At 29.2% G+C, this 26,388-nt stretch overlaps 3 protein-coding genes across 10 annotated transcripts in view; all 3 read right to left on the bottom strand.

The window, feature by feature from the left end:
* The window catches only part of Sap47 (Synapse-associated protein 47kD), a 125,871-nt gene extending 124,302 nt beyond the window's left edge, over window positions 1-1,569 (bottom strand). Inside the window, exon 1 of one of the 2 annotated variants that reach the window (XM_083078424.1) lies at window positions 1,177-1,569. In XM_083078424.1, coding sequence (XP_082934550.1) covers window positions 1,177-1,322 — 146 coding nt within the window. In that variant the 5' untranslated portion in view covers window positions 1,323-1,569. The remainder of the gene's footprint in view (window positions 1-1,176) is intronic. The other variant, XM_083078425.1, reaches the window with a different exon arrangement.
* Window positions 1-26,115, bottom strand: part of LOC145959509 (uncharacterized) — a 33,802-nt gene extending 7,687 nt beyond the window's left edge. The window contains exons 1-15 of one of the 7 annotated variants that reach the window (XR_014435068.1): window positions 25,765-26,114; window positions 24,658-24,820; window positions 23,584-23,833; window positions 23,135-23,318; window positions 21,551-21,688; window positions 21,158-21,469; window positions 20,823-21,058; window positions 20,617-20,746; window positions 18,790-19,875; window positions 18,473-18,525; window positions 17,920-18,394; window positions 17,731-17,801; window positions 17,303-17,627; window positions 16,777-17,220; window positions 14,642-16,691 (exon numbers count right to left, since the gene is read on the bottom strand). Coding sequence is in view for 6 of the 7 variants with exons in the window: in XM_083078412.1 (XP_082934538.1) it covers window positions 16,167-16,691; window positions 16,777-17,220; window positions 17,303-17,627; window positions 17,731-17,801; window positions 17,920-18,394; window positions 18,473-18,525; window positions 18,790-19,875; window positions 20,617-20,746; window positions 20,823-21,058; window positions 21,158-21,469; window positions 21,551-21,688; window positions 23,135-23,318; window positions 23,584-23,771 (4,167 nt within the window). In the remaining variant the exon portion in view is untranslated. The other 6 variants (XM_083078415.1, XM_083078412.1, XM_083078413.1 and 3 more) reach the window with 6 other exon arrangements.
* Window positions 3,586-10,302, bottom strand: LOC145959511 (uncharacterized). The gene is made up of 4 exons (XM_083078427.1): window positions 10,059-10,302; window positions 7,709-7,749; window positions 5,648-5,844; window positions 3,586-4,527 (listed from the first exon to the last, which is right to left on the bottom strand). Exons 1-4 carry the CDS (start codon window positions 10,141-10,143, stop codon window positions 4,464-4,466), a joined length of 387 nt encoding a protein of 128 aa, XP_082934553.1. The 5' UTR covers window positions 10,144-10,302; the 3' UTR covers window positions 3,586-4,463.
* Window positions 26,116-26,388: the final 273 nt, after the last annotated feature.

Raw genomic sequence — 26,388 nt, 5'->3', positions numbered from 1 at the left:
GAATTAAAAAAAAGAAAGTGAATTAAAATCCTCCTGAAGTAAAATTGTAAATAAATGTATAACAATGCAGGATTATTGTTATATCTTGTTTACCTTACTTTGCTTTTACTTGACTTGAGAGTGTAATGGTTATACGTTTGAATAATACTTTCATTAAGGTAGTAACAAAAAAGAAATAAAGAAATAAATATAAATAAATAAGTGAGAAAGTGAAAACTTTTCGTTTTACAATTTTCTTCAAAATGAAAAATGAGCAAATCTATAACCAAAAAATCCCTTTTTCTTAATTTATCGATTACCCACGCTTCCGAAGTCTTGACATTTAAATTCGGGACATCCTGTATATCATAACGAGTGTGAGTCTCAGGATTGTTACGTGTATGAGAAACTACGTTTGTTACAATTAGATGTATATGCTATCGCGACTTACATCTAAAAACATAACAAGAGACGTTAAAGTTCGAACTTTCCATTTCCGCGACTGAGGTAAAAAAATAATCGTAGAATTTCTCTGCTTTTCTAAGAAAGAAAATCTCAAGAAATAATGCAGCTGAATGCACGAGGAATAAATCTGAGATATCGGTCGCGCTACTCTTTACGTAAGTCGCGAGCGTTATTGATCTAATCTCGAGAATGCATCCACCGCTTTTCAACGGCGTTTGAGAGATGGAAAGTTTAAGGCAGATTTTCATTTGACGCTCGACGCTCATTTTCCGGCGTCAAAAGACGTATCAAAGAAATGTCAAATTGGTATCTTTATTTTTAGTCACGTCGCGTCTCTTTACGCTGAAAAATGAGCGTCGAGTGAAAATCCACCCTAAGGGTAGATTTCATACCAGCTCGCGATCTCTACCGAGAGATCGAATCTCGAAAGCGACTCACTTCGCTCGCAATAATTGAAACGCGCAAATCGAGAATTATTCTCAGGATTTTTCGTGAAAATCGAGAGTCGAGCATCGGATTTCAGCTTTACGCATCTCTCGTTCGAAAGATGCTGTAGCTTGTCAATGTAATCCGGCTCGAGAGGATCGATCTCGCGCGGCTGACATTTCGCGAGCGCGCCTCGTTATCGGGACGAGCGAAAGAAGAGATGTCACGCGCAGAGACGGGTCAACGGACTGGCCGTTTCAGAGCAATGATATCGCAGGTTATGGCAGATAACAGGGGACGGCGTACCTGGTATTGTTCTTTTTCTCGAGATCCACGGCGCTCTCGGCTTCCGGGGAGGCGACCGGAGGCTTCTGCTCGCCCGTTTCCTCGCCGCCGTTCTCGGGCTTCTTCCCCATCCAATTGGACACCTGATTCGTCAGGCCGGAAAACATCTTGCGACGTGCGTCAACGAGCTCGCTCCTGGAGTTTGCACCTCTCCCTCTCTATCTCTCTTTCTCCCCGGTAGATTTATATCCCTCTCTCGCTCTCTCTCCTTCCTCCCGATGTTTCTCGCTCGAGTACTCGGCGGAATCGAACGCGAATGTCGCCGAAGACCTCGCGGGACCGGAGTGACGGAGATACGGCGTTATCTCATCCGCCCTCGCGACAGCGCAACCACGAACTGCGTAAGTCGCACGTGCGCGCCGCGCAGCTCGCACGGCGCACTGTCAGGCGGCGGCGACGGTGGCGCCGGGCGGCGTGGCCTTGCGCGGCCGCTCGGTGAACTAGAGCCGCGCCGCTCATCCATCGATTCGAGCGCGCGCACGCGTCAATTACATCTCGCGAGGAGTAACAACCCATACAGCACAGACCGTTGTTGTTACATTGCAGCAATATTACAATGTTGCTGCAATGTAACAACAATGTAACAACAATGCTGCGAGGATAATATTCGCGAGAGGCGATGATGTGTCGCGTCATTTTTTTCAGATAACGCGTTCGGATCTTCGAATGATGACAATTCCGATATGTCGAGTCGAAGGCAGATTCTATTCAAGGTGACCCTGCTGGAAAATTTAACATTTCATAAAAACAAAAAGCGAAATTTATTAACGAGATCTGTATTTAATATATGTATATAATATATACGTAACTCTGCCGATTAAAATTTGATCGCTTTTATTATGAATGATAATAGAAATATATTGACATGTATAGAGTATGTATTTCTTATACTAAATAATATTCAGAGTACATATACAGAATGTTCCAAAATTAAATGACCAAACTTTGCCAGTATGTTTTATGGAAAAACAAGAAAAAAATGTTATATGTATAAATATTAGTTCGAAAACATTTTATTAGAAAGTTGTAATAAAAATATATTAAACACATATACGAATAACGAGCTCGCTGTTAATTCCGGAAATAAAGCCCATATGTAATCATATTGTATATATAAATATATATGATATTATATATATAAATATATACGTATATATAAGTATATATAAAATGTGTAGAAGAAAATATATAATTTTGTATAACTAATATATCTTTTTAATTATATGACGTTATTAAATATAATAAATAAGAGGAAATTAATAGTTTGGCATTCATGAATTAAAACAAGGTAAATATGAAATCCATAAAGTATTAAAATTCAATCTCTCAACAATGTCAAATTTCTATTAGAAATTGATATGATATTTTGAAACATAATTAAATATATTTTTTTCAATGACATGATAATAAATGCACGATAAATTAATAATCAAAAAATTAATTTTAATTATAAATGAATAACTTACGATTCTTGTAAAACAATATTTATATACTTATTTTTCATAGAATATACTAAAAAAATTTAATCATTTAAAAAACCTTGGCACATTCTGTATATATTATATCATATCTTGATATATGATAAAAATAAATCATTTATTTTTTTCAACATAAAAAAATATATAAATAAAATATATATTTCAATTTTTTCATAAAGATAATCCTTAAAAGCGAATTTTGAAATCAACATTTCTTTTTATTAAAAAAATAAAATTTAATTTAATAACTAATAACAATAATGCAATAATGTAATAATTTGCTTTATATTATATATATATTTATATATGATCAAAAATCATTATCGCTTTGATTATATTTTATGAAAGCAAATTTTCGTTTTATAAATCAAAGAGTTCCAATTCTAATTATGCCACAAGACAAATAATAAATTATTAACACACGTACAAATAATATATTATCGATAACCACCAACATATCTTGATCTAAAACTTAAATTTTGTAAAAATTGATATTACAAAATGATTAATGACACAAATTTATAAACTTTAGAACTATTGACGAATCATAATCTTTATTGTATCCATGACACGAGATTGTCGTCGCGAAAGCGTGATAGAACCCATTAATCAAACAGAATGTCTGCCTTGATCGGTGAGGTGAAATATCTGTATGCTCAACGTTCAAAAGACATGAACAGACGTTAACGGGCATTATTCCTGTCATTAAAGCACGATATCTAGCACGCCACTTTTTTAAAAGCGACGTAAAAGGTGTGATAAGAACGGAAACATCAGCACACGTCTAACAACTTACCATTATCCAACACTTGCAATCCAATATTTTACAAGTTTAATGTACGCATGTCGTGCCAAACTTGTAGCTCGCTACACATTTCAGAACACAATGATATTAAAAATATCCGTAATTTATTTCAACTGATCAGAGCGAGGCAGTTACAACAATAATAAGTGAGATTTACACATTTATACATTCATCCGCTCGCCTCTAAATTATCGTGTCGATATGTCGTGCGGAAGCACCTTACGTCGCGAGATACCTGTAAGACGCACGTGATGCGTGACGGTCGAGGACACGTGTATGTATGTACAATCGATGAGACCAATAGTATGTGGTAACACGATGTGGTCGAATTTGCAATGTCCGTTACTTGTGAGACTTGGCAAGACTCCGGTCGATCGTGGTTATACTTAATCTACCGTACAATATTGATTTATCACGTAACATTATGACCAAGTACCGTACGTATCACAGTTTGGCACCCAAAAAACTTAATCGACATTACGTAAAACTTGTAACGTTCCTCTCGACTCATCTTTATGGTAATAGATATCGCAAAGATGCTGAAAAACGTTCTGAAAACGATGCCAATTAAACGTTAATCAGATGTCAGATTGTTACTTCAGATCGATTTAGATATTTTTCCAGAATATTGTATTTTTCTGTTATTCCAGGCGATATTAGTATTCGCCCTATTTAGAAATAATTTAGAAATATGTGTCTATAACGCCTGATCGCTGACAGATCTGTCTCTTGAAACGCAATTATACATTATACATATATACGTATATATGGTTTTAAAAAGTCGGTTAATATAACTTGACGATTATCTTTCCATTTTCTTGTTCGTCATTAAGATATATTGGTCAGATACACTACACTACCCGTTTCAACCACTTAAATAATAACGTGAACGTTTCGCAAAACGCGAAGAAATAAATATGTTCTTAGTTTCGTCCCCTAGGAATGTATATCTAGTATATTTATCATCAGTGAGCTACGTCTGGTGAAGTTGCCTTTGCAGCCTCCAGAGGTGCTTGTTGATATTGATACCTGAAACAAATGTTGATTCGATCAGAATAAGAAGTAAACGATATTGAAACACGTGTTCTGTGACATTAAACAATATAAATAATGCAAGAAGTTACGAGCAAACGAAATACAAAGAAAAACAAAAAAGTTGGCAAAGATTCGCTTACTTAATTCCTTCAGCAGAACTAAAAGTTTTACAGAAACGTGTACAAAAATAATCGAGAATAATCTCATTTCTACATATATCTTATTAAAAGATGAAAACGAATCAGGAATAATAAAAAGTGTTCGGAAAACACGGTACTTATTAAAGATGTAAATAAAAAAAATATTCTTTTTTTTATAAAATACGATTTTTGTGAAACAAGCTGTTTTTTTTAATTTTTTTTTTCAAATTTTTTTTAGATATTTAACATTTATATTTCAATTAGTGCAAGTTAATTTTTTCATTACTTTGATTTTTTAGATTTTTTAGCGATGTAACTATTTTTAATTAGATAAATACTCCAAAAAACAAAATTGAACTTGAGTGATCTTTATTAGATATATAGACACAATTTATAATTTTTAAAAATTACTTTAATCATTATTTTAATATAATAAAAAAAGCTAGTTTTTGTATTTTCGATTTATTTTTTTTTCGAAAGTAATTTTAATGCGATTGTTGAGAGAGATTAAAGTGATATCAAATATGATTCGGATACGATTCGAATAATTTTTAATTAGATGCATAATAAAAATCTTTTTTGTTATGTATTTAATTAAAAATTATCCAAATCATGTGCGTGTTTGATATAATTTGCCGCAAAAGTCTTATTAATTCGTTAAAATTACTTTTGAAAAAAGATAAATTAAAAATATAAGAACTTTCGAATTTTGTATTAACAACAAAATATGAGGAAAAATAATATTATATTTTAAAAAGTAATGAAAAAGAAATTTATTTTTGTAATGAAAAAACATGTTTTTTCTTCAACGTTTTTTTTCCTATTCGAAAAAAAAATCGATTTTTTTACATCTCTACTTGTATAAAACTTTTATAGTACTTATATAAAACTCCCGAAACAGAGATTTCAAGGAAGGTGAATTTATCAAACATTTATAGATAGCGAAAATGTGTCGAGATATTACGTTTACTCACCTCAAGGCTCTCGTTATTTGATATATAGCCGTAAACGCGACGAAGAGATTAACACTAAAGAGACCCCAATTTCTTGGGATAATGACTAAGGAATATCTGGTCCAGATCAACCCCGTGATGCCCAAAGCACCAGATTGACTGACGGAGATCTTCTCCGCTGGTCTTTGCAGATCACCGAGACCGGCAATTACGAGCCCCTGCAGAAAAGAATGATTTGAATATTTTTTTTATCATTGCATTTTTATTTTACTTTCAAAAAAAAGGCGAACCTTAAGCATTATGATGCAGCATATTCATTTTGAGTTTGATCGCGTTTCCCTTTGAATTTAATTTTTTTTTTTACAAATTGGAAAATGCACATAAATAAAAATTATTTTTATCGCAAAGTTATCAATGTGTACAGATATAAATAACGAGACGCGGCAATCGAATAAACTGATATTATGACTCACAGTTGATGTGTGTGTGTGTCAAGTTTTACATTTATATTACTTTTAATTTATCGCGACATTTTATGAAATGTCATTCGTCATTGAAATAAAATGTTCAACAAGATTGAATTTTAATAAAACGCATATTTTCATTCAAAATAAAATATTTGTTTTATGTAATAAATTATATATTATTTTATTTTGTATTATATATTAGAGAGAAGAGAGAGATTTTAATATATAATATATACAATTTTATATTTAAATATACAGGGTGTCCTATACCACCCGTACACCCCTTTTCTTTCAAAAACTAAGCATTTTAGAGAAAAACGTTTTCGACAAAAATTGTATGGTTTTGAGGGGAACATAAGATGGTGTCATTGGTTTGACCTTGGATGGCATCGTTAAGGTGAGGTCAAGGACACCTTTAATTTTTTAAATGGAACCACCTATTTTTTATTGCATATTCTTATAGCTTATGTCGAGAGCTTTCCAAAACACTATAATAAAGTATTTTTTCAAGTACTTTTCGAGTTATAAAGCTTGAAATAATTTCTTAATTTTACATAAACCATAAAATATCTAGTAAAATATTCATTTTTCGATTATCTTACCTTAATACTTTTATGTACAAAATAATGAGAGGAATCGATTGGTATAAAGAAAACACAAAATTGTTTCGAAAAAAAAATGTAATTTGCAATTAACAATTACATTTTTTTTTTTCGAAACAATTATGTGTTTTCTTTATACCAATCGATTCCTCTCATTATTTTGTACATAAAAGTATTAAGGTAAGATAATCGAAAAATGAATATTTTACTAGATTAGTAAACCATTTTATGGTTTATGTAAAATTAAGAAATTATTTCAAGCCTTATAACTCGAAAAGTACTTGAGGGAAAAATATTTTATTATAGTGTTTTGGAAAGCCCTCGAGATAAGCTATAAGAATATGCAATAAAAAGTAGGGGGTTCCATTTAAGAAATTAAAGGTGTCCTTGACCTCACCTTAACGATGCCATCCAAGGTCAAACTAATGACACCATCTTATGTTGCCCTCAAAACCATACAATTTTTGTCGAAAACGTTTTTCTCTAAAATGCTTAGTTTTTGAAAGAAAAGGGGTGTACGGGTGGTCTAGGACACCCTGTATAATACATATTTTTTACAATTGTTATAAAATTATCAAATTATAAAAGAAATCGATATAGTATGAATAAACACAGCATTTAGAGTATTTCTGGTATATATATATGTTTACATTTTTTCCAACATTACATTATACAATTGCCTTGCAGAAGCAAGATTGGTATATTAATCATATGCAGGCATAGCATTATTCAATCATACGACATTCTTGTAACACTTTTTTTAAACTAGAGAATAAATTTTTTTAAAGACTGAAAGAAAAAAAATTGAAGTGTGAAATTGAAAGTATTTATTCGAAAATCACAATAATTTATATTTATATAATACTGTTAATAATGTGTGTAATGCATTGTTGTAATGTAATACTGTTTAAATTTAGATTATCTCGATTTTTATATTTATTACTTAATTTATTATAACGAGAAATTATGACCAGTCAATAAAATTGATAAAAAAGATAGACTTTTTTACTGACCCATTTGAAGACTGGTGCCCAAAAGAAGATGGTCTGCGGACCTAAAAAGGATATGGTAATTAACATAAATTACGAAGAATATATTATGACACTCTTATAATCTACAGTGCATTAGCTAAATGCTCCATGCCTGCAACACATTTTCCTCTCAATTATCTCTTGCATACAATTCTTTAAAGATGGTCTCGTAAAGCAATTTTAGTTTAAAATAAAAGATAAATAAAATAAATAAATGTAGAAAAATATATCTATACATAATATTCCACTGCATATAAATGTGATAATAGATATCCACACTCTTGTGTAAAATCTTGTGTAAAAAAATTTCCTGAATATTCCCTGATTTTTTTAAATATTTTTATTCAAAATTCCAGATAAAGAGAATATTTAAAAAATTTTCTGATACAATTTTTTAAAATAGAATTCTTTATTGTATGCGTTTTCTAATGTTTTCAAATATTAAATGTAAAAATAAAATTACTGTTAAAAAAAAATAAATAGAGATAAACATTTTTTCATTCGCATATTTTCATTTTTTTTTATCACTAAAGATTACAATAAAGAATAAGTACTGTATATTTAATATTTTATTAAGACATTAAAAATATAAATATAATATATTTTAAACACAAATAATTTGCAATTATCATCATTTACAATTGTAATAACAAAATTATCAAAAAGAAAGAATTCTTTTCTTTTAATTTATCGCGATCCTAGGAATTTTTTACAAAATTCTTTTTAATTCTTTTAAATTCCTTTTAAAAATATTAAGAAAATTTCGAGCCTCTGGGAATTTCTTAAGAAATTCGTTTTAATTCTTAAAATTTCTTTTTTAAATTCTCTTTAAAGAAAGAAATTTCTTAAAAAACTTGCCAGAGCCTCGGTAAAATTCCACAAGAATTCCTTGATTCTTTCAGGGACAAGAGTAATCCTTAAAAATCTCAAATTTTCCATATTTTTCCAGGAATTAAACAGCCATTGATAATCAATGCGATAACACATTTTCGCGCGTTGATCGACCCTATTCGCTCTATTTATCCGAGCTTCCGCTCTAATAGCGCGATTAAATTCGTTAGAGAATAGCTTGAGCACAAACCCGAAGCTGCGCAACGGCCTTGCCTCCATTCATGTTGTAATTCGGTGAAGGTGCGACCGTTTTGCCAACATTTTGGCGGAAAATAGAACAAGTGAACATGAAATATCAAATCGTGGATTCGTGACTTCATGAAGTGCATGTTTAAAAAAATGCAATTTCCATTCTTCCAATTTAATCTTAATTTACTTAATTTAATTTTAATCTAATTTAATCTATCTACATTTACAATCTAATCTATCTCCTTTTCATACAAATAATATCTTCCATCAATTAGTATTATTGTTACTTCATCTGTATTGATAATAATTTTATAATTAATATCTGTGAATTGTACGCTGAATCTGATATCGTGGATATATATTAAATATCTTCGTATCTTCACTTAAATATTTTCAAGCACCCTTATATCTTGGTATCAAACATTTTCGAGTACTCTTCAGGTTGATAATATCGTAAAATCGATCCCAAACAGCACAGAATATTGTAGCAATATTAATAATATTGCTACAATATTCTGTTTTTAGCCTTCTGCAATTTGTTATTATTAATATTGTTGTAACATTACAATAACATTACAGTTATTGTTGTAACATTAGTCGCTACACAGAATATTGCAGCAATATTATTAATATTCTTGTAACATTACAATAACATTGCAATATTTCCGCAATATTGCTGCAATTTTCTGTGCTGTATGGAATAAAATTCGTAATGGAAAATGTAAATTCGGATGAATGATGTGCGTAGAAAGTTAAATCGCGCGACGTGAAATTTATTAAAATCCACAGCGAGATATGCGAGACCTAATTTAGGAATGCGACGACCTTGGGGAAAGGCAATTGTACGCGTGTATCGCCTTTTACGATCTTACGCAAGTCTTACGCGATAATAATATGCGGAAGAAACATTTGCGTTACTGATCGATGAGGATAAGCTCGTCGAGATAAAATCGCGTTTAACTAGAACAACCGTTCCGCGTCTATTATTATTTTGCGAGGGAAAAAAAAGAACACATTTTGCGCGGAAATTAAAAAAAATCACCAATCGTTGCCCCGAGGTCGAGATCGAAGAGATAACAAAGATATACAGAGTGGGCGATTTAAACGCAATCTCGAAGAGAGGGAAATATTATTTATTATGCAGTAAACACACGTCACTCTTCATTTCTCTCTCTCTCTCTCTCTCTCTCGCGCGCCCTGTTTCTCTCTCGCACACAGGCACACGTGCCACCTGATCGATCACTGTACTGACCAGCTGGATGTTTCCACAGAGGCTGCAGTCCTTCGGGCACGAACTTGCCGATGGCGTTCATCGAATTCCTGTAGATTACCGACATGGCTCAATCGGTGGTCCTCGAATACGAGATACGCGGATCGATGACTTGGTCGTGGAAAATCGGACAATCGTGAAATTTCCACGCGGCCGAGAATCAATGACAACACGATCTGCACGCTGTGGCCGAGAGGCGCAAAGTGTGCCGATTGGTCGCGATGACGCTCGCGCGATCTCGCTGCCTCCCTCGACCTCGTCTCGAATCCCTGCTGGTTCCCTCTCTCTCTCTCTCTCTCTCTCCCTCTCCCTCTCCCTCTCTTTCTCCCCGTCGACGATGGATTTGCGCGCGTGTATGTATATACATGTATATATGCACGCGCCAACACTTTAAATATTATCTGACTATCGCGAGTTATGAAATCTGCGACTCTGTGTATCACTCGGAAAATTAGGAACGTGAAAACGGACGCAAAAATTCGTATCGTTTGTATGAATAAACGAGAGATCAATTTTTTGAAGAATTTTTAATTTTTGAAATTAGTAAAAAATATAGTAAAAAAAGCATCTTGAAAATTAATAGAAATAATTTATAGAAATTAGTAAACTAAAAACGAGAAAATGGACGCAAAAATTCCTATCGTTTGTATGCATAAACAAGAGATCAATTTTTTGGAACATTTAATTTTTTTGAAAAATTTTTCATTTTTAAAATTAGTAAAAAGTATAGTAAAACAAGAAAACACCTTGAAAATTAATAGAAATAATTTATAGAAATTAGTAAATTAGTAATTCATAGAAATTAATAAACTAAAAACGAGGAAATGGACGCGAAAATTCATATCATCTGTATGCATAAACGAGGGATCAATTTTGTGAAAAATTTAATTTTTGTGAAAAATTTTTAATTTATAAAATTAGTAAAATATATAGTAAAAAAGCACCTTGAAAATTAATAGAAATAATTTGTAGAAATTAGTAAATTGATAGAAATTTATAATAGAGTTAATTTTCCAAATTATATCAATTTTTTTAATTAAAAATTTTTTTTAAAATTGATAATTTAAGAAATTATTTTTTCGTAAATAATTATTTATATATTTAAAAAATTAATAATAAATAATAATTTAAAAAATTATTTTTCGTAAAAAATAGGTGTGTCAATATTAGATAATGATATTAAAAAGGAATTGTATTATCATTCAAAACCCAGTAATTACTACCTTAAAATTAATATAATAATATTTTCACAATTTTGACTGAGAGCTCCAAATTCTCGATGAAAAGCCCAATTTTACAAGAAGCTTGAAATCTCTAACAGCACATGTAGATACTGAGAATGTTCGAAGAATATCGCAAAAGTACAATGCATATATAAAAATGCTCTAATGTCCGCCTATTTTGGTTAATAGCAAATATTGAGAATATCTTGTAGTATAATTCATATATGTAATAGAAATACTTTTAATAAATGCAGTAAACGCACACACTATTTCTCATTTTAATTTCAAATAATCTTTTTAATATTCTGAATCCCAACAAGGAATCCAGAACAACTAAACTACTAAACAAATGAAAAATTTTAAATTAATGCTTGTTTCTACCAACGTCGTTTAACTTTAATCTTAGCTTAACTCACTCTTTGTCTCCTTCTAACTGTTCCTTTAGAAAGAGACAAAGAATGAATTAAGCTAAAATTTAATCTCAATTTGCAAGATGATACTAAATTGTTGCATTCTTCTTATTTGTCGATTATTAATAAGATAATTAATATTTCAAAATTCGAATAGACAATGTTTATCTCTAGGTCAGATATATCATGTTTATTTATTTTGGAATTTCACTTTCGTAGATATCTTTAATTTCATTACATTACTGACAGTTTAACATGCGACACTTGTTATCTTTCTGTGTTTCTATCGTTTGAATTCGATCGATTTCTTTTCGTATCTACAGTGGTTTTTTCATTGGTATATTTTTATTTATTTATGGAAAAATAATTGGTACACTTTTTACTTATTTATGGAAAATTCTATTATTTTTCGTAACCCAACTGCTATCTAAAATTTCGGATATTTGCCTGAATGTTTTTAATCTAGTTTCAAAAACTTTCAAGATTTGTACTATTGACAATTGATTCCTTAAGTTCGTTTCTTTTCAAATTATATGTTTTGTTTTATTAATAAATCTTTTTTATCATCCATTTATAAAACTTATAGTTTGTTACAATATATATAATTAGAACATAATCTATTAAAAATTAATGGAATGACATGATAAGATAGTGCAAGAAGTCAGTAAGCTTTCCAATTATAGCAAACAAGTATCAAAGATTAACTTTTACATGTTCTAAAAATATCACCAAATGTTCTTTTAACGATAATTTTTTTGTTCAATTTGGAAATTATCATTTATTACATTTCCAACACATATTTTTGTAACTAATTGTAAGCCTCACATTAAAATTCTATTAATTCTAAATAAATTCCACCTATAAAATTAATTGTAAAGTGTAGTTTTGTCATCGGTTCTCAAAGTTTAATTTTCAAAGAGTCTTTTTCTTTTTTAATCCGTTAATATATATATATATATGTATATATATATATATATATATATATATATATATATATATATCACTATCATTTTTGTTTATTTAGATTAATTAAAATAAATATATGAAACAATTTACAAAATCTTAGAATTATCTTTTCCTACTGTCTTCCATATATATATATATATATATATATATATATATATATATATATAAGTTATATTAGGAACTTATTTTTAAAACCTATTTTTAAAAAGACAAAATAAAAAATATAAACATTCTAATTTGCACAGATAAATCTACTGCCGGATAAATACAACAATATTTCTCTTCAAAGTTTCTTTTTCAGGCGTTCGCTCGTTGGGAAAAACAAAAGCATCGCAGAACATTTTCATCATATAAGAAATACAAAAAACACATATAAACAAAATATTTACTGTATATGTCCTTGATGTAAGTATAGCTGAGTTATCTGTATTAAATATATATTAAATGTGACTAGAGATACTTCAAGGAGTGATCTTGCAGAAGACCTTGCTCTTACTGACATTGGCCGAGAGTTTCAAATCGGATACTCGGATGTTCGCCAAATCGTCTCTTACGACGGTTAAATTTTCTATTAATAAAACAAAGGTATTTGTTCCGCATTGATCATATGATTTGAAAAAGTATAACTATAGTTTTGGAAAATATCCATGAAAATGTCTTACATAGTTAATGATTTAAAACAGCTTAAAGTATTGTATAATGTGTATCGGCATCACAAAAAACACATATGTATGTTACAAACATAATACATATAATTTTTATTATTACCGATATCAATATATATTTATAATAATAATTAAAATATACAATACAAAGTAATTGTAAACAACATACAAATAGAAGATTTCAAAAAATGATTAGTTGATATTTTTTTTCTTTTTTCTTTTTCTTTTTTTTTAAGTAATTCGCTTAATTTGTGGTCGCAATACATTATAAATATATATACAGTACATCATTTTGGGAAATTTTATAAAATTAACCCTATACAGTGTCTGTGCCCCAATAATTGCGAATTTTTGATGAAGCGAACGGACATTAAAGTGATATATGTGTGAAAAAATTCGAAAAATTTTATATATACAGTAACATTTCTTAATAGTTTGGATATATAAAAGCATTTTCTTATCGAGATATAATTACTTTCTTTACTGTATACAATAAGAATATAAGATCAATACGTGCAATACTTGATATGATAACTTAACAAGATTGAAAATTTCATTTTATAACATTAACAGAAAAAAATGATAAATAGAAATGTATTTTAAAAATAACAAAAAAATCTTATAAAATTCTATTAATAATAAAGGATATATTTTTTTAATATTTTACATAGTTGAGCAACTATGAATTTAGTGAAGCTTTTTCCCTATGTTTCAAACATTAAAATAAATATAATATAATACAATTGAATAAAAAAAGATAGATTGCACAATGTAGCTTTGCATTAGCAGCAATATAATTACATCATATACACAGTTTTAATGAAAAGATCTTACATATTTGTATATAATATACACGGTGAGTCATTTTAATCTATAATCCCAATTATCTCGTTGGCAAAGCATGACAGAGAAAAAATTTTCCCACAAAAGTTGTTTGTTTCTTTGGGGGCCATAAGATGGTACCATTGGTTTGACCTTAAAAAAAAAAATATGGAATTTGCAATTAACAATTCCACATTTTTTCTTAAAAACAACTATGTGTTTTCTTTACACCAATTGATTCCTCTCATTATTTTGTACATAAAAGTATTAAGGTATGATAATCGATAAATGAATATTTTACAAGATATTTTACGATTTATATAAATTAAGAAATTATTTCAAGCCTCATAACTCAAAAAGTACTTAACGAAAAGGTACTTAATTATAGTGTTTTGGAAAGCTATCGAGATAAGCTATAAGAATGTGAAAAAATATATAGGGTGTTCCATTTAAAAAAATTGAAGTGACCTTCACGTGACCTTCAAATGACTCTTCAAGGTCAAACCAATGGTACCATGTTATGGTCCCCAAAGAAACAAACAACTTTTGTGGGAAAATTTTTTCTCTGTCATGCTTTGCCAACGAGATAATTGAATTATAGATTAAAATGACTCACCGTGTATATATAAGGCACATGAATTATAAAATTATAATATATTTTAATTAAAATATAATCATAATATATAAATTATATTTTAATTAAAATATATTATAATAATAATATTTAATATTTATAGAATTGGTTCGAATTGCAAAAGTTCTTGGGACTGAGGAATTGAATATCTTGACAAGTATCACATTGAATGAGATCCTCGTTTCAACGACATTCGCGTAAATGATAGGGAACGTTTTATACATTCGGATAACCAGCATCTAGTATCACCTGAAAGCTTGGATTCTCTTGATAAATTTTTACGCTATGGCCATTATGAAAGATTAACTGTTCGTGAAGCAATGGAACATCCCTATTTTTATCCTATAGTAAAAGAATAAGGTTGATTGTGACCATGGTATCATTATATTCGAATTAATTATGTAAATAATTATATATATATATATAAATTATTATAAGTTATTATTAGTACCATTAACTAAATGTGTGTGCATATAATGCCATTAATTGCTATATACATTGCAATTATTTGACTGGATGAATCCAGTAAAATTGATGAGCCATCACATTTATCAGTCTTATGTTCATCTTTATATAATATAACATTAATACAAAAGCAATATAAAATTTTTAGAAAATACTCTTGTCATATACGCATTATTCATTTCAGAGAAGTTTCTAAAATACTTTTAATAAAAATGAAGTGGCATTTATAAAAAGTCAGCAAACTTGCAAGAAGATTAAAATATATCTGTAAGATATATATATTTGGCACTCATATATGGCAATATATTTATAAAAGATTTTATCAATGGCACAAAGGTATATTAAATATATTATTAATATGTATATTAATTATAATTAATAATCTAATTATTCTATTATATTGCAGTAGTACTTATTAGATATATATTGAGCGAGAAAAAGCTCCATTATAAAAAATGCACATTTATGAAGGAATGTTACTACATAAGTAGTAAATTATACTAATTTTCTGATAAATGCATGTGGCAGCAATATTGATGTTGATATATGATAAATAGATATATGTATATATATTTCATTAATGTAAACTGAAGCATATGTAATATGCAAAACATAGTGTTATATGAGACATATTTTGTCATTATAAATAATATAGATACACATATTAATTTGTGTATCTTATTGTAATCTATATTGCAATTATATATTATAACTTTTTTTTTTACTTTTATAACGACATAATATTTCAGATTATAACAATAGATACAAATGCATTGAAAATCGTATTTTTTTAAAATTTGTATCTACATTTGCTGCAATAATACTATTATCACATATAATTGCATATTTACAGTATATATATTAAAATTAACTCAAAGTCTGTATACTTCTGAATTATTATAATCTTATACTTTTGAAATATTATAATCAATGAGTTTAAATATGCTAACAGATCCGTACATATCAACTGTCATGAATTTGGTAAAATCTGTAGAAACATGTAGTTTGGTATATGGATTTGGTGGTAATTCGACAACTGCTAATAATTCTGGTATTTCGGGATTTCTGCCTCTTTTGTCTGTCCAATATTCACTTACGGTACGAATGGCGTTGGCAGGAATATCTGCATTTGATACATCATTGTTTTGTAAATTAGATATATTAGCATCCATACTTCGACTGCTAGGCATTTGTAGGTTTTCAAATGGATTTAGGCTGAATGATGGAGTACTTGTGCTATGCCTGATACCCATTCGAGTTCTCTTCATAGTGCTCTTTGCTAAAGCAATGTTCCACCAAACTAGCTCATTATTTGTTACTGATAGTAAAATCGAAACATCTGTAGCAGTCGGAGCCCAAAACAATTGTATAATGGGATCTTTGTGGAAAGATAATCGAATGATCTCTATTCGTTTTATTATATCCATAATCTAAAAACGAAAGAAAGATAAAATTAAATTCATACAAGCATGTAACTAATGAACTAAGTCGTGCTAAATCGTGAAACAAACTTACACAAATTTGTCCTTTTTCAGTTCCAACGGCGATATACTGTTCATTTTGCGAAATATCACAGCAAGTTACTTTCCATGGAAATTTATAGATAAAATGAGGCTCTTCATTCATTTCCATATAAGGCGGTAATACTGTTCTGTTTTTGTAAAAGTAATATAAAGCTAACTCATACGATTCACTTAAGACCGCCAAGTAAATTTTGTTGCGACTAACACAACTAAATGAAACATGTGAAGATAGATGAAATTTAGTGATGCTTGTTAATTTCCAATATATAGTTTCAGTGCGTAAATTAAACTGAATTATTTTTATGTCAGTCTGTGTTATTATTGCCACATGATTGTCCATTAATTTGTGAATATCGATTAGTCTTGCAGTTATATTTCTAAGTATATCGATCATAGTTGCAGGTATCGTTCCTATTAGGTTGGTATGTTGCCACATCTATTGAAGTATTAATAAAAATATTAATATTTAAAATATTTTGAATATTTATAATTGTAAGGTAATTGAATTAGGAACTTACCGATATATCATTATCATTTTGCTCACACATTATTATATTAGAATTACAGACGTTTATAATCTTCAGAAATATGTTTAGTTTTTCCAGTTTCAAAATAAGACTGGATGTCCTGGTTGTTATGTTATATACCATAAGATTACTTTTTCCTGTGACATATACAACTTCCTCTCCATCAGAAGAAAGTTGTAAGTTTACTACTTTTCCATTTGAGTCAAGTTCTATTGTTTCTTCCCCATATGAGATGATTATTTTCTTTAATTGGCTTTCCTTGACTATAATGTCTGTTTGGTCATAAGGCTTAACTATTGCATCAAATGAATATTTCCTGCAATTGAACAAAAGAAATGATGTTAGAAGATTTAGGTTTAAAAAATAAAGTATAGATGTGTAAGAGAAAGAAGTGTAAAAATAATGTACAAACGTATTACCTTGGTTTTCTATTTAATTCCTGTGTTGGAAATTTCCATTTGTAAAATGATCTCTTTCCGTTTCCACATATCTGAAAGAAAAAAAGAAATTACCCCATCATTTCAAACAATCTTATAAATTTAATTAATCTTTTAAATAACAAATCTTATAAATATATTAATTAATTAATAATAAAGAATAATACGTACAATGTGACAGCCTTCTTCTTCTAAATGATAAGTGTCTAAAGATGTGACACGAGTTTTGTAAATAGCGATAATTGGGTCTCCAACCGAGGTTTGCCATACATTTATATAACCCGCAGAGTCAGCCGTAATCATATATTCACCGTCATAAGTTATAGTTGCACAAACATAAGTTACAGGTCTATTTTCAATGAAAACCTTTCTTTGTTTGTCGAAAGAGTGCACGTTGCACCCATCCCACCACCATTTTACATGTACAGCTTGCTTTTCGGTAACGATCATCAACGAGTTGTTGTTTTTAGGTACATGATGAAAAAAGATGACCTTTTTGTCTGTTAATTGCAGATTGTAACAGGAGAGATATCGATAACTAGCGTAATTATTGCAGTTGGAGTATACAGAAAAAGCCATCTTTGATTCGTCTATTACATGTAATAACGAAGCTTCAGCCGTAAATGCTATTTTCGTTATAATTTCCCTGTAACAAATGCATGCTGTATTATGCTATACTAACACATATATACACATTATCATTTATATGTACAATCATACTTACGTGGAATCTTTTTTTTCTTCAGTAAAGACAAGTTCCCCCTTTCGATTCCACATCTAAAAAAAATGTACAAGACATCATAGAGAGAGAAAAAAATGAATAATATATTGTTCATATTATAATTATGAAATGGTAAAATTGGCAAGTAAGAGCTAAAGCATAGTAATTGGAGTGCAGGAAAGAAAAGACAATATCTCCCTTTTTCCTCTCTCTTTATTTATTGTATGTATTTTGAAGAAAACAAATATTTTGAAATATATCAATAAATAAAAAAAGAAAAAGGAAGATTCAAATATTTATTACATTAATATAACAAATACCTGAATTTTTGCTTTATTAGTGCATGCAACAACATATTGCTCGTTGTATCCAAATGCCATGTCCAATATCATTTCACCTTTGATCGAGAATTCTACCACACTATCATCTAAGTCATTATTATTTTTAAAAATGTTAGACCAGGAACTTTGTTTTTGTCGTGGGCTTTCCAAGTGTGTATGATTGTGATCGTTAGGTTCTAATTCATCGTTCAAGTGAAGAGGAAATAGCTTTATTATACCAGCACTGCTTAATGATAAGAAGCAATCACCATTCGTAGACACAATAAGTTTTTTAATTGAATCTTCCTCGTTATGACCGTTAAAAACTTGTTGCTCATTGTTTTTGCAATTCCACAAGATTATTTTACCCGATTTGGTCCCAATCAAGATCCAATTAGAATAGTCTGTGAAAACTGACGTGCAGATGTCCATTGGTAGTTCGTGAATTAATGATGTATTCACGTGTTCAAGATTTTTATGATGAGATAAATACAGGTACTGCCCTTTTGTCATAGCTAGTTGTTTGGCAGTTTGCATAACATATCCTTCATATGGATAGTTCATTGCAATTTGAATTATATCCAAGCATTTCTTTCGTCTATGTTCTATTATAATATGTGCTTGTTCTTGGAGAAATCTTTCGATATCAGTGACTTGTGCTCTATTATCGAAATGTATAATATGTCCTCTGTATTTTTTCAAATCTAACAATAGGTCCGTTAAACCTGAATGCATTATTTTAGCTTGAATGAAACCAAAGTCCAAATAAAGTTTCGGAAACTCCTTAAACAACTTTGCTTCTTCCAAATGATGGCCAATATAGGAATAAATATAATTATCATCTGGCAATTTTGAAAAATCATAACCGCAATGTTTGCGATATTTTTCAATAACATATATATGCATCTGTGTTAATTCTTCTTGTGTTAGTTTTGTTCTTAGATGACATAACAGTAAATCATGTATGCCATAAATATAACTTTGCAAGTCCTCATTCCATTTTTTGGCTGCAAGAGATTTATGACACAAATCAAGCATCAGTTCATCAACTTGATATATATCTTCATCCCAGAGAATTGCTAGGGTCTAAAAAAGTTATTAAAAATTATTAATTGAGGGGAAAAAAGAAAGCATGAAATTATAATTTAATTATGATTATCTGTAAAGAGAAATGGGTTAAAATGGAATAGTTTTAAGGAAGATATAAAGTGAATAAAATAAAATTTTTTCAAGTAAAAATGTTTTGGAAATTTGAGGTCAAATAATGCATAGACTAAAACAAAAATTCAAAGATTTGTTTATATTAATGTAATAAATAAATATTTCGATCTTTTATACATGATTCTTTTACAAAATATTTTTTTACAAAACTTCGATTTTTTAAATAGTAACATGTATTTTTTTTATAATAGGATGGCAGTACATATTTTTCTGTATTACTTGCATTTAAAAACACTTTTGGACATTTGAAGATGATTCTTTTAATAATTTTTTTTAAAGAGATTTTTTTAAACGGGATATTACTATATTATTTGCATTCAAAAACAATATGTAATGTACTACATATTGTTTTTGAATGCAAATAATATAGTAATATCCCGCTTAAAAAAATATCTATTTAAAAAAATTATTAAAAGAATCATCTTCAAATGTCCAAAACCCTTTCACTTAAACATTTTATTTCATCAGTTTTATATTTTTCTTAAAACTATACAATTTTAATTTAACCCATACTTTTCTATGAATGACAACATTGATGTAAATCTTCATGCATTGTGTGTGAATTGCATATCTAATGAATTAACAAATGTTATAATTTTACTATACCTTTGGAGTTATGTTAACATCTTCATTAAAAATAGCGAAATTTTTATAATATTCTTTCAAATTTGGTTTTAATTGTGCAATACACATATCAAAAATAGTTTCTTGTTTCTTAAAAAATTCTCTTATTACTCTGTAACAATTTCAATATAATTTTATTAATATTTTTAGAAACTAAATTATATTTAAAAATTATGTAATGCTCATACTTGTTTTTTGCATCCTTCTTTTTCAAGGATTCTAGATAATATTTCCATCTATTAGAGCGCATTTTCATATCAAATTTAAATTCTTCAAATTGCGCAGCAAACATGGCGATGAGCAATGGCATACCCTTACATTCTTCATGAATTCTTTTTGCTTCTATAGGTAATTTGTCCACGTCCATTTCCAGCACTTTAGCGAACAAACCTAATGTCTCTGTTTCTGTAAATCCATCATTCATCTGAAAACGATGCATATTTTGTTAAAAATAATTATATACTTTAATGCATATATACAATCATAAAATGAAAGATATATTCTAAATTATCTAGATATATACCTCTATTTTCTTATATACTTTTCCTTCTACGACATTGATATCAGCGGTAAGAACCAGAGTTTTACATTTAAAATCAAAAGCGTTAACAATCTTTTTATCAGATACATCATCTAAAATCAGTAAAGCATTGCGCTTATCTGGCTGGCAAAAATAACCTTTAAAAAATCGGATTAAAGAATCTTTCTCTAGCGGAGTGAATGATTCTGGTTGGACTGCCAAGTTCTTCATGTTATGATAGAGTGTGTTTAACTGAATTAGTATTTCGTCATCGGTTGAACGATCACATGTAAATTTAATCCAATAAATTTGATTCTAAAATAAAAATAAAGGAAAAATAATTTGTATGCAAAATATAATATTAAGTTAAGGGCGCTTAATAACCAAAAAACATACAGAAAATACATTTTTCATTAATCTTTCATCTTGGAGAATATTAGCAGTTAGACTTGATTTTCCAAATCCCTTCATACCATGTAATACAATGTATTCTGCAGGTTTTAATTGTTGTAAAGCCGTCGTCAACTGTATAATCTGTAAACATAATGATATTATATAATGAAATTTTATTTTATAAATTAGATAATTAAAATTACACACAGTTCAAAAATACACATATATACATATATACATGCTGTTATATATATATATACAGGATGGCCCATTTTAATCCATCCAGTCGAATATCTCGAAAACCAAGCCCGGGAGAGAAAAATGTTTCAGACAAAAGTTGTTTGGTTTCGAGGGGGCCATAAGATGGTACCATTGGTTTGACCTTGAAGAGCCATTTGAAGGTCACGTGAAGGTCACTTCAATTTTTTTAAATGGAACACCCTATATATTTTTGCACATTCTTGTAGCTTATCTCGAGAGCTTTCTAAAACACTATAATTAAGTACCTTTTCGTTAAGTACTTTTTAAGTTATGAGGCTTGAAATAATTTCTTAATTTTACATAAACCGTAAAATATCTAATAAAATATTCATTTTTCGAATATCTTACCTTAATACTTTTATGTACAAAATAATGAGAGGAATCAATTGTTGTAAAGAAAAAACATAGTTGTTTTTAAGAGAAAATATGGAATTGTTAATTGCAAATTACATATTTTTTCTTCAAAACAACTATGTGTTTTCTTTACACCGGGAATATTTTACAAGATATTTTACGGTTTATGTAAAATTAAGAAATTATTTCAAGCCTCATAACTCAAAAAGTACTTAACAAAAAGGTACTTAATTATAGTGTTTCTCGAGGTCAGCTACAAGAATGTGCAAAAATATATAGGGTGTTCCATTTAAAAAAATTGAAGTGACCTTCACGTGACCTTCAAATGACTCTTCAAGGTCAAACCAATAGTACCATCTTATGGCCCCCTCGAAACCAAACAACTTTTGTCTGAAACATTTTTCTCTCCCGGGCTTGGTTTTCGAGAGATTCGACTGGATGGATTAAAATGGGCCACCCTGTATATATATGACTTTATTATAGATTATTATTATTATATGACTTATTATATTATTTTATTATGTTAACTTATGTGTGTGTGTGTGTATTCAAGCTGCATAAAAATAGTGAAATTGAGTAACTAGTATAAACTTACAATTTAGATTCCATATGTATGCATGGAAAGAAACAAAGTCAATAAGAGAAAACGAAATAATGTATCATAACAAATTACATCTATAATATCACAAAATTAAATATATTACATCTGATGTTATAAAAGAAAAAAAGCTACAATTTCTCTTTATATTTAAAAATATTTAAAGTAATTTTATCACAAAGATTATGTGATATAAATACCTTCCTTTGTGTACTAATATAATCTGACATATACTTTGTAATATGCATTATAGGGATAAATATAATGTCAGATATAATTTTATCTTATCACATTAGAACACTTATAATCAAAATGTAGTCAGATAATGACTCATATAATCTAATATCATATAGATATTATACTTGTAATTATACCTTTTCTTCTCTGGTAACTGTCAATGGAGAAAGAGGTGGTATATTAGGTGGTCCAACATAATAATCTACTTCCTCATTGTTTTCTACTTTATAATTATGTAACAATTTATCTATATGCTCACTAAGCCAGATGTAGTGATGTTTTAAGGATTGATGAAAAACATCAAAAGCATATGGGCCACATCTTAAAAATGTTAATACAAAGACTTAATGATTTACTACATATTATATGTGATAAAATGATTTATTATGTATTATATTATATCGAACTCTCTGTTTATTGTAGGTTTTCTATTGTTAAATAAATAATTATCAGCATAAATTACAGCATATGATTAGTGTTATTTATCAGTAAAAATAGGATAAAAATTTAAATAACAATTAAGGTAAAAACAGATATGAAAGATTAAACATGTGCACATATAAAATAAAAGAAAGTATAAACATACCTTGGAAGTATATGTATCAATTTTTCTGCTCTTTCTTCTTTAGTAGCTCCAGTGTAAATGCTCTCAATATCATTTCTGTTTAAAATATTATTGTTTGTTAAAGGTTCTAAAATGTCATTCTCAATATCTAAATCATCGATTATATCTTTCCTCAATTGGCGGAGAATTTCCTGATGAAACTGCTCCATTATGAAGTTTATGATCCAAATTGCAATACTATAGCTTGTCTCGTCACAAACTTAATATATATCTAAAAAAAATTAATTGATATTAATGATAAATCACTTAATTTTCCACTAATTTCAATTATATATAATTGAATTGTAAACACATATATATAATTCTATCTAGTTTTAATAAATTTCACAAACTCTAGCGGAGAAACCCTAGCATTAAAGAATTATAAGAAGTATAACTTGTAATGTTAATAATGTAACTTTTACTTTGATATAGTGTAATAAATACAAAAATATATAATAAAATCTACCCAGATAGCAAAGTCTGTTCGAGCAGATTTTGCCAAACATCTGTGACAAATTTTTGTCAGCAGAAAGACTACAGATTGTATACAAAACCTGTTACATTAGATAATGAAAGCAGAATGTCAACAAAAATACTGGAAAACCTGCTGACATAATTTGACAGCAGGTCAATAGCAGAAATCGAACAGGATTTGTACAGAATTATCATAGCAGATTGGCAGCAGAAATCAAGCAGAACCTGCGCAACACAGTTTGATGTCTGATTGGCGGCAGAAATTGAACAGGGTCTGTGCAATGCAATCTTCTCACATTACCTGTTAGCAGGATCTGCGTGGTTTTTGTTGCCAATCTGCTCACATCGCCTGTTAGCAGGTTCTGCCGTCAGAACATAAGGTTAATGCGGGCACAGATGGCTATGATTTTGGTGTGGGATTCTAATCAAATCTGCTGCCAATCTGCTAGTATTTTCTTATCTGGGTACTTATCTTCATCACCTATTTTCTTTGAATATAATTTGTTAGTGTGAACAAAAATACATAATAAAATCTATTTATTTAGTATCTATTTTGAGTGTGAATATAAATATACATACATTATTTTGCAGAATCACATAAAGCAATGCATTATTGTAAATATCAATATATCATTTGCAATATATATTCAATGATGAAGAAATTGCTCCAGAATCTCATCATCTTTATCATCACTTTTATCTTTACATATTTACATCTTCATAGTATATATAATCTGTTCACCTTATTAGAAAAATGTATATATATATATATATATATATATATATATATATATATATATATATAAAACCGCTAAATATCACACACATATATTATATAATATATATGTGTGATATTTAACGATATAAATGAACTCTTCCAACAAAAAATGCTATCCCATGTTTAGACAGATATATATTTGTTGTATAATAAATTTATTAATTTGAAGAGGAGAGAAATAAAGATAGATACATATTTATATAAGTTCCACTTAAATCCAAAATGCTGATGCAATCGGACCTTGAAAAATGAACTTATTAATATACTAATTTTCTTACGATTGCAATCAAAGTTAGAAAAGATTATCCTAATGATAAATCCCAAATACTGCGCACGTTAAAGCAAATCGATAAAATTTATCAATCATGGTGATTTCATAGCCAAAAAGTACGTAATATCGAGTTTTAAATCGAGTAATAAAAAAAAGGAGCTTTCTTTATATATCTTTTTTATGCGTCATATTTTTACGGTAAATATTCTCTTCTTCCGGTAAATATTCAATTCTTCTTTTTCCTCACATTGGAGATAATTTTTTATGCAAATAAAAGTAAAAAAAATATATATGTAAAATCTCTTCTCGTGAAAAGTAAAAAGCAAAAATTCAATTTTCTCAAAAAACGAAATTTCATATGAAAAAATTTTTCCCTACATTTTTTACTCGTATTTGCATAAAAAATTTTCTCCATTGCACTTGTACCACAATTTCCGATATGTCCTGTACATGTATATTTTTTTCTCTTATTTTTTAATATTCTGAATTGGAACGTATATTACAATCTTTTCTCACGTCTCATCTTTTTTTTTGTTCTCGCGCAACGTTTTATAGAATCGCCATTTTGATCCTTATAGACGAGAATCTTCATTTTCTCCTTTATTTCGAGATCTACCCGCTCTTTTTTCTTACTAACCTTTTTTTTCTTAGAAGAATAGATATTATATTTCACATCTCAAGCATTATTTATCTTGTACATTAATCGCTCGGATGTAAAATCAATCTTCACGGGATGAACAGGAGTCTCTCTCTAACTCTTTGTTCGAAAATATTCAACTAATCTCTCGCCGTAAGAACAATACAGTACACTTGCAGGTGTTCACGCTGTTAAACAGATCACAGACCGCTACCGACCAGATACGTACGGGATACTGAGTGGCTACTGCAGCCAGTTGCAAGGGACAAATCTCTCCGATGGGACTTTCGCGCGCATGCGTGAGTCATTGTGGTCATTGACGCATAATCGACTCCAGCATACCATAATAAACTTGTATTAAGATTCTACACACACACTGTTTTTTTTCTTGTTATGATCTATATAAATTACCACTACTTTTATTTGTTATAATTTTTATGTTTTAACGACATATACAGGGCGATCCTGAAAAACGTTATGTCTTTAAAATGACGTATTCCTGACACCATTCTAAGACAATTTTTCCTTTACCAAAATTTGATTTGAAGCGTAGTTTTTGAATTATGAGCAAAAATAGTTAGTAAATCACGCGTCGGATACAGAAGGCAGGCAGGAGCGGCGCGG

This window comes from Camponotus vicinus, unplaced genomic scaffold (assembly GCF_025532165.1).
Source record: "Camponotus vicinus isolate PSW18456_S1 unplaced genomic scaffold, iyCamVici1.0 SCAF_1, whole genome shotgun sequence".
Lineage (NCBI taxonomy): Eukaryota > Metazoa > Arthropoda > Insecta > Hymenoptera > Formicidae > Camponotus > Camponotus vicinus.
This window is presented reverse-complemented; position numbering and strand designations above follow the sequence as displayed.

Bases quoted from the DNA above. Each gene is read 5' to 3' on its own strand.
- LOC145959511 (XM_083078427.1), bottom strand. From the start codon at position 10,143: ATGTCGGTAATCTACAGGAATTCGATGAACGCCATCGGCAAGTTCGTG. The intron at 7,750-10,058 runs GTCAGTACAGTG...TATCCTTTTTAG, and splicing joins TCTGTGGAAACATCCAGCTG to GTCCGCAGACCATCTTCTTT. The intron at 5,845-7,708 runs GTCAGTAAAAAA...TCTTTTCTGCAG, and splicing joins GGGCACCAGTCTTCAAATGG to GGGCTCGTAATTGCCGGTCT.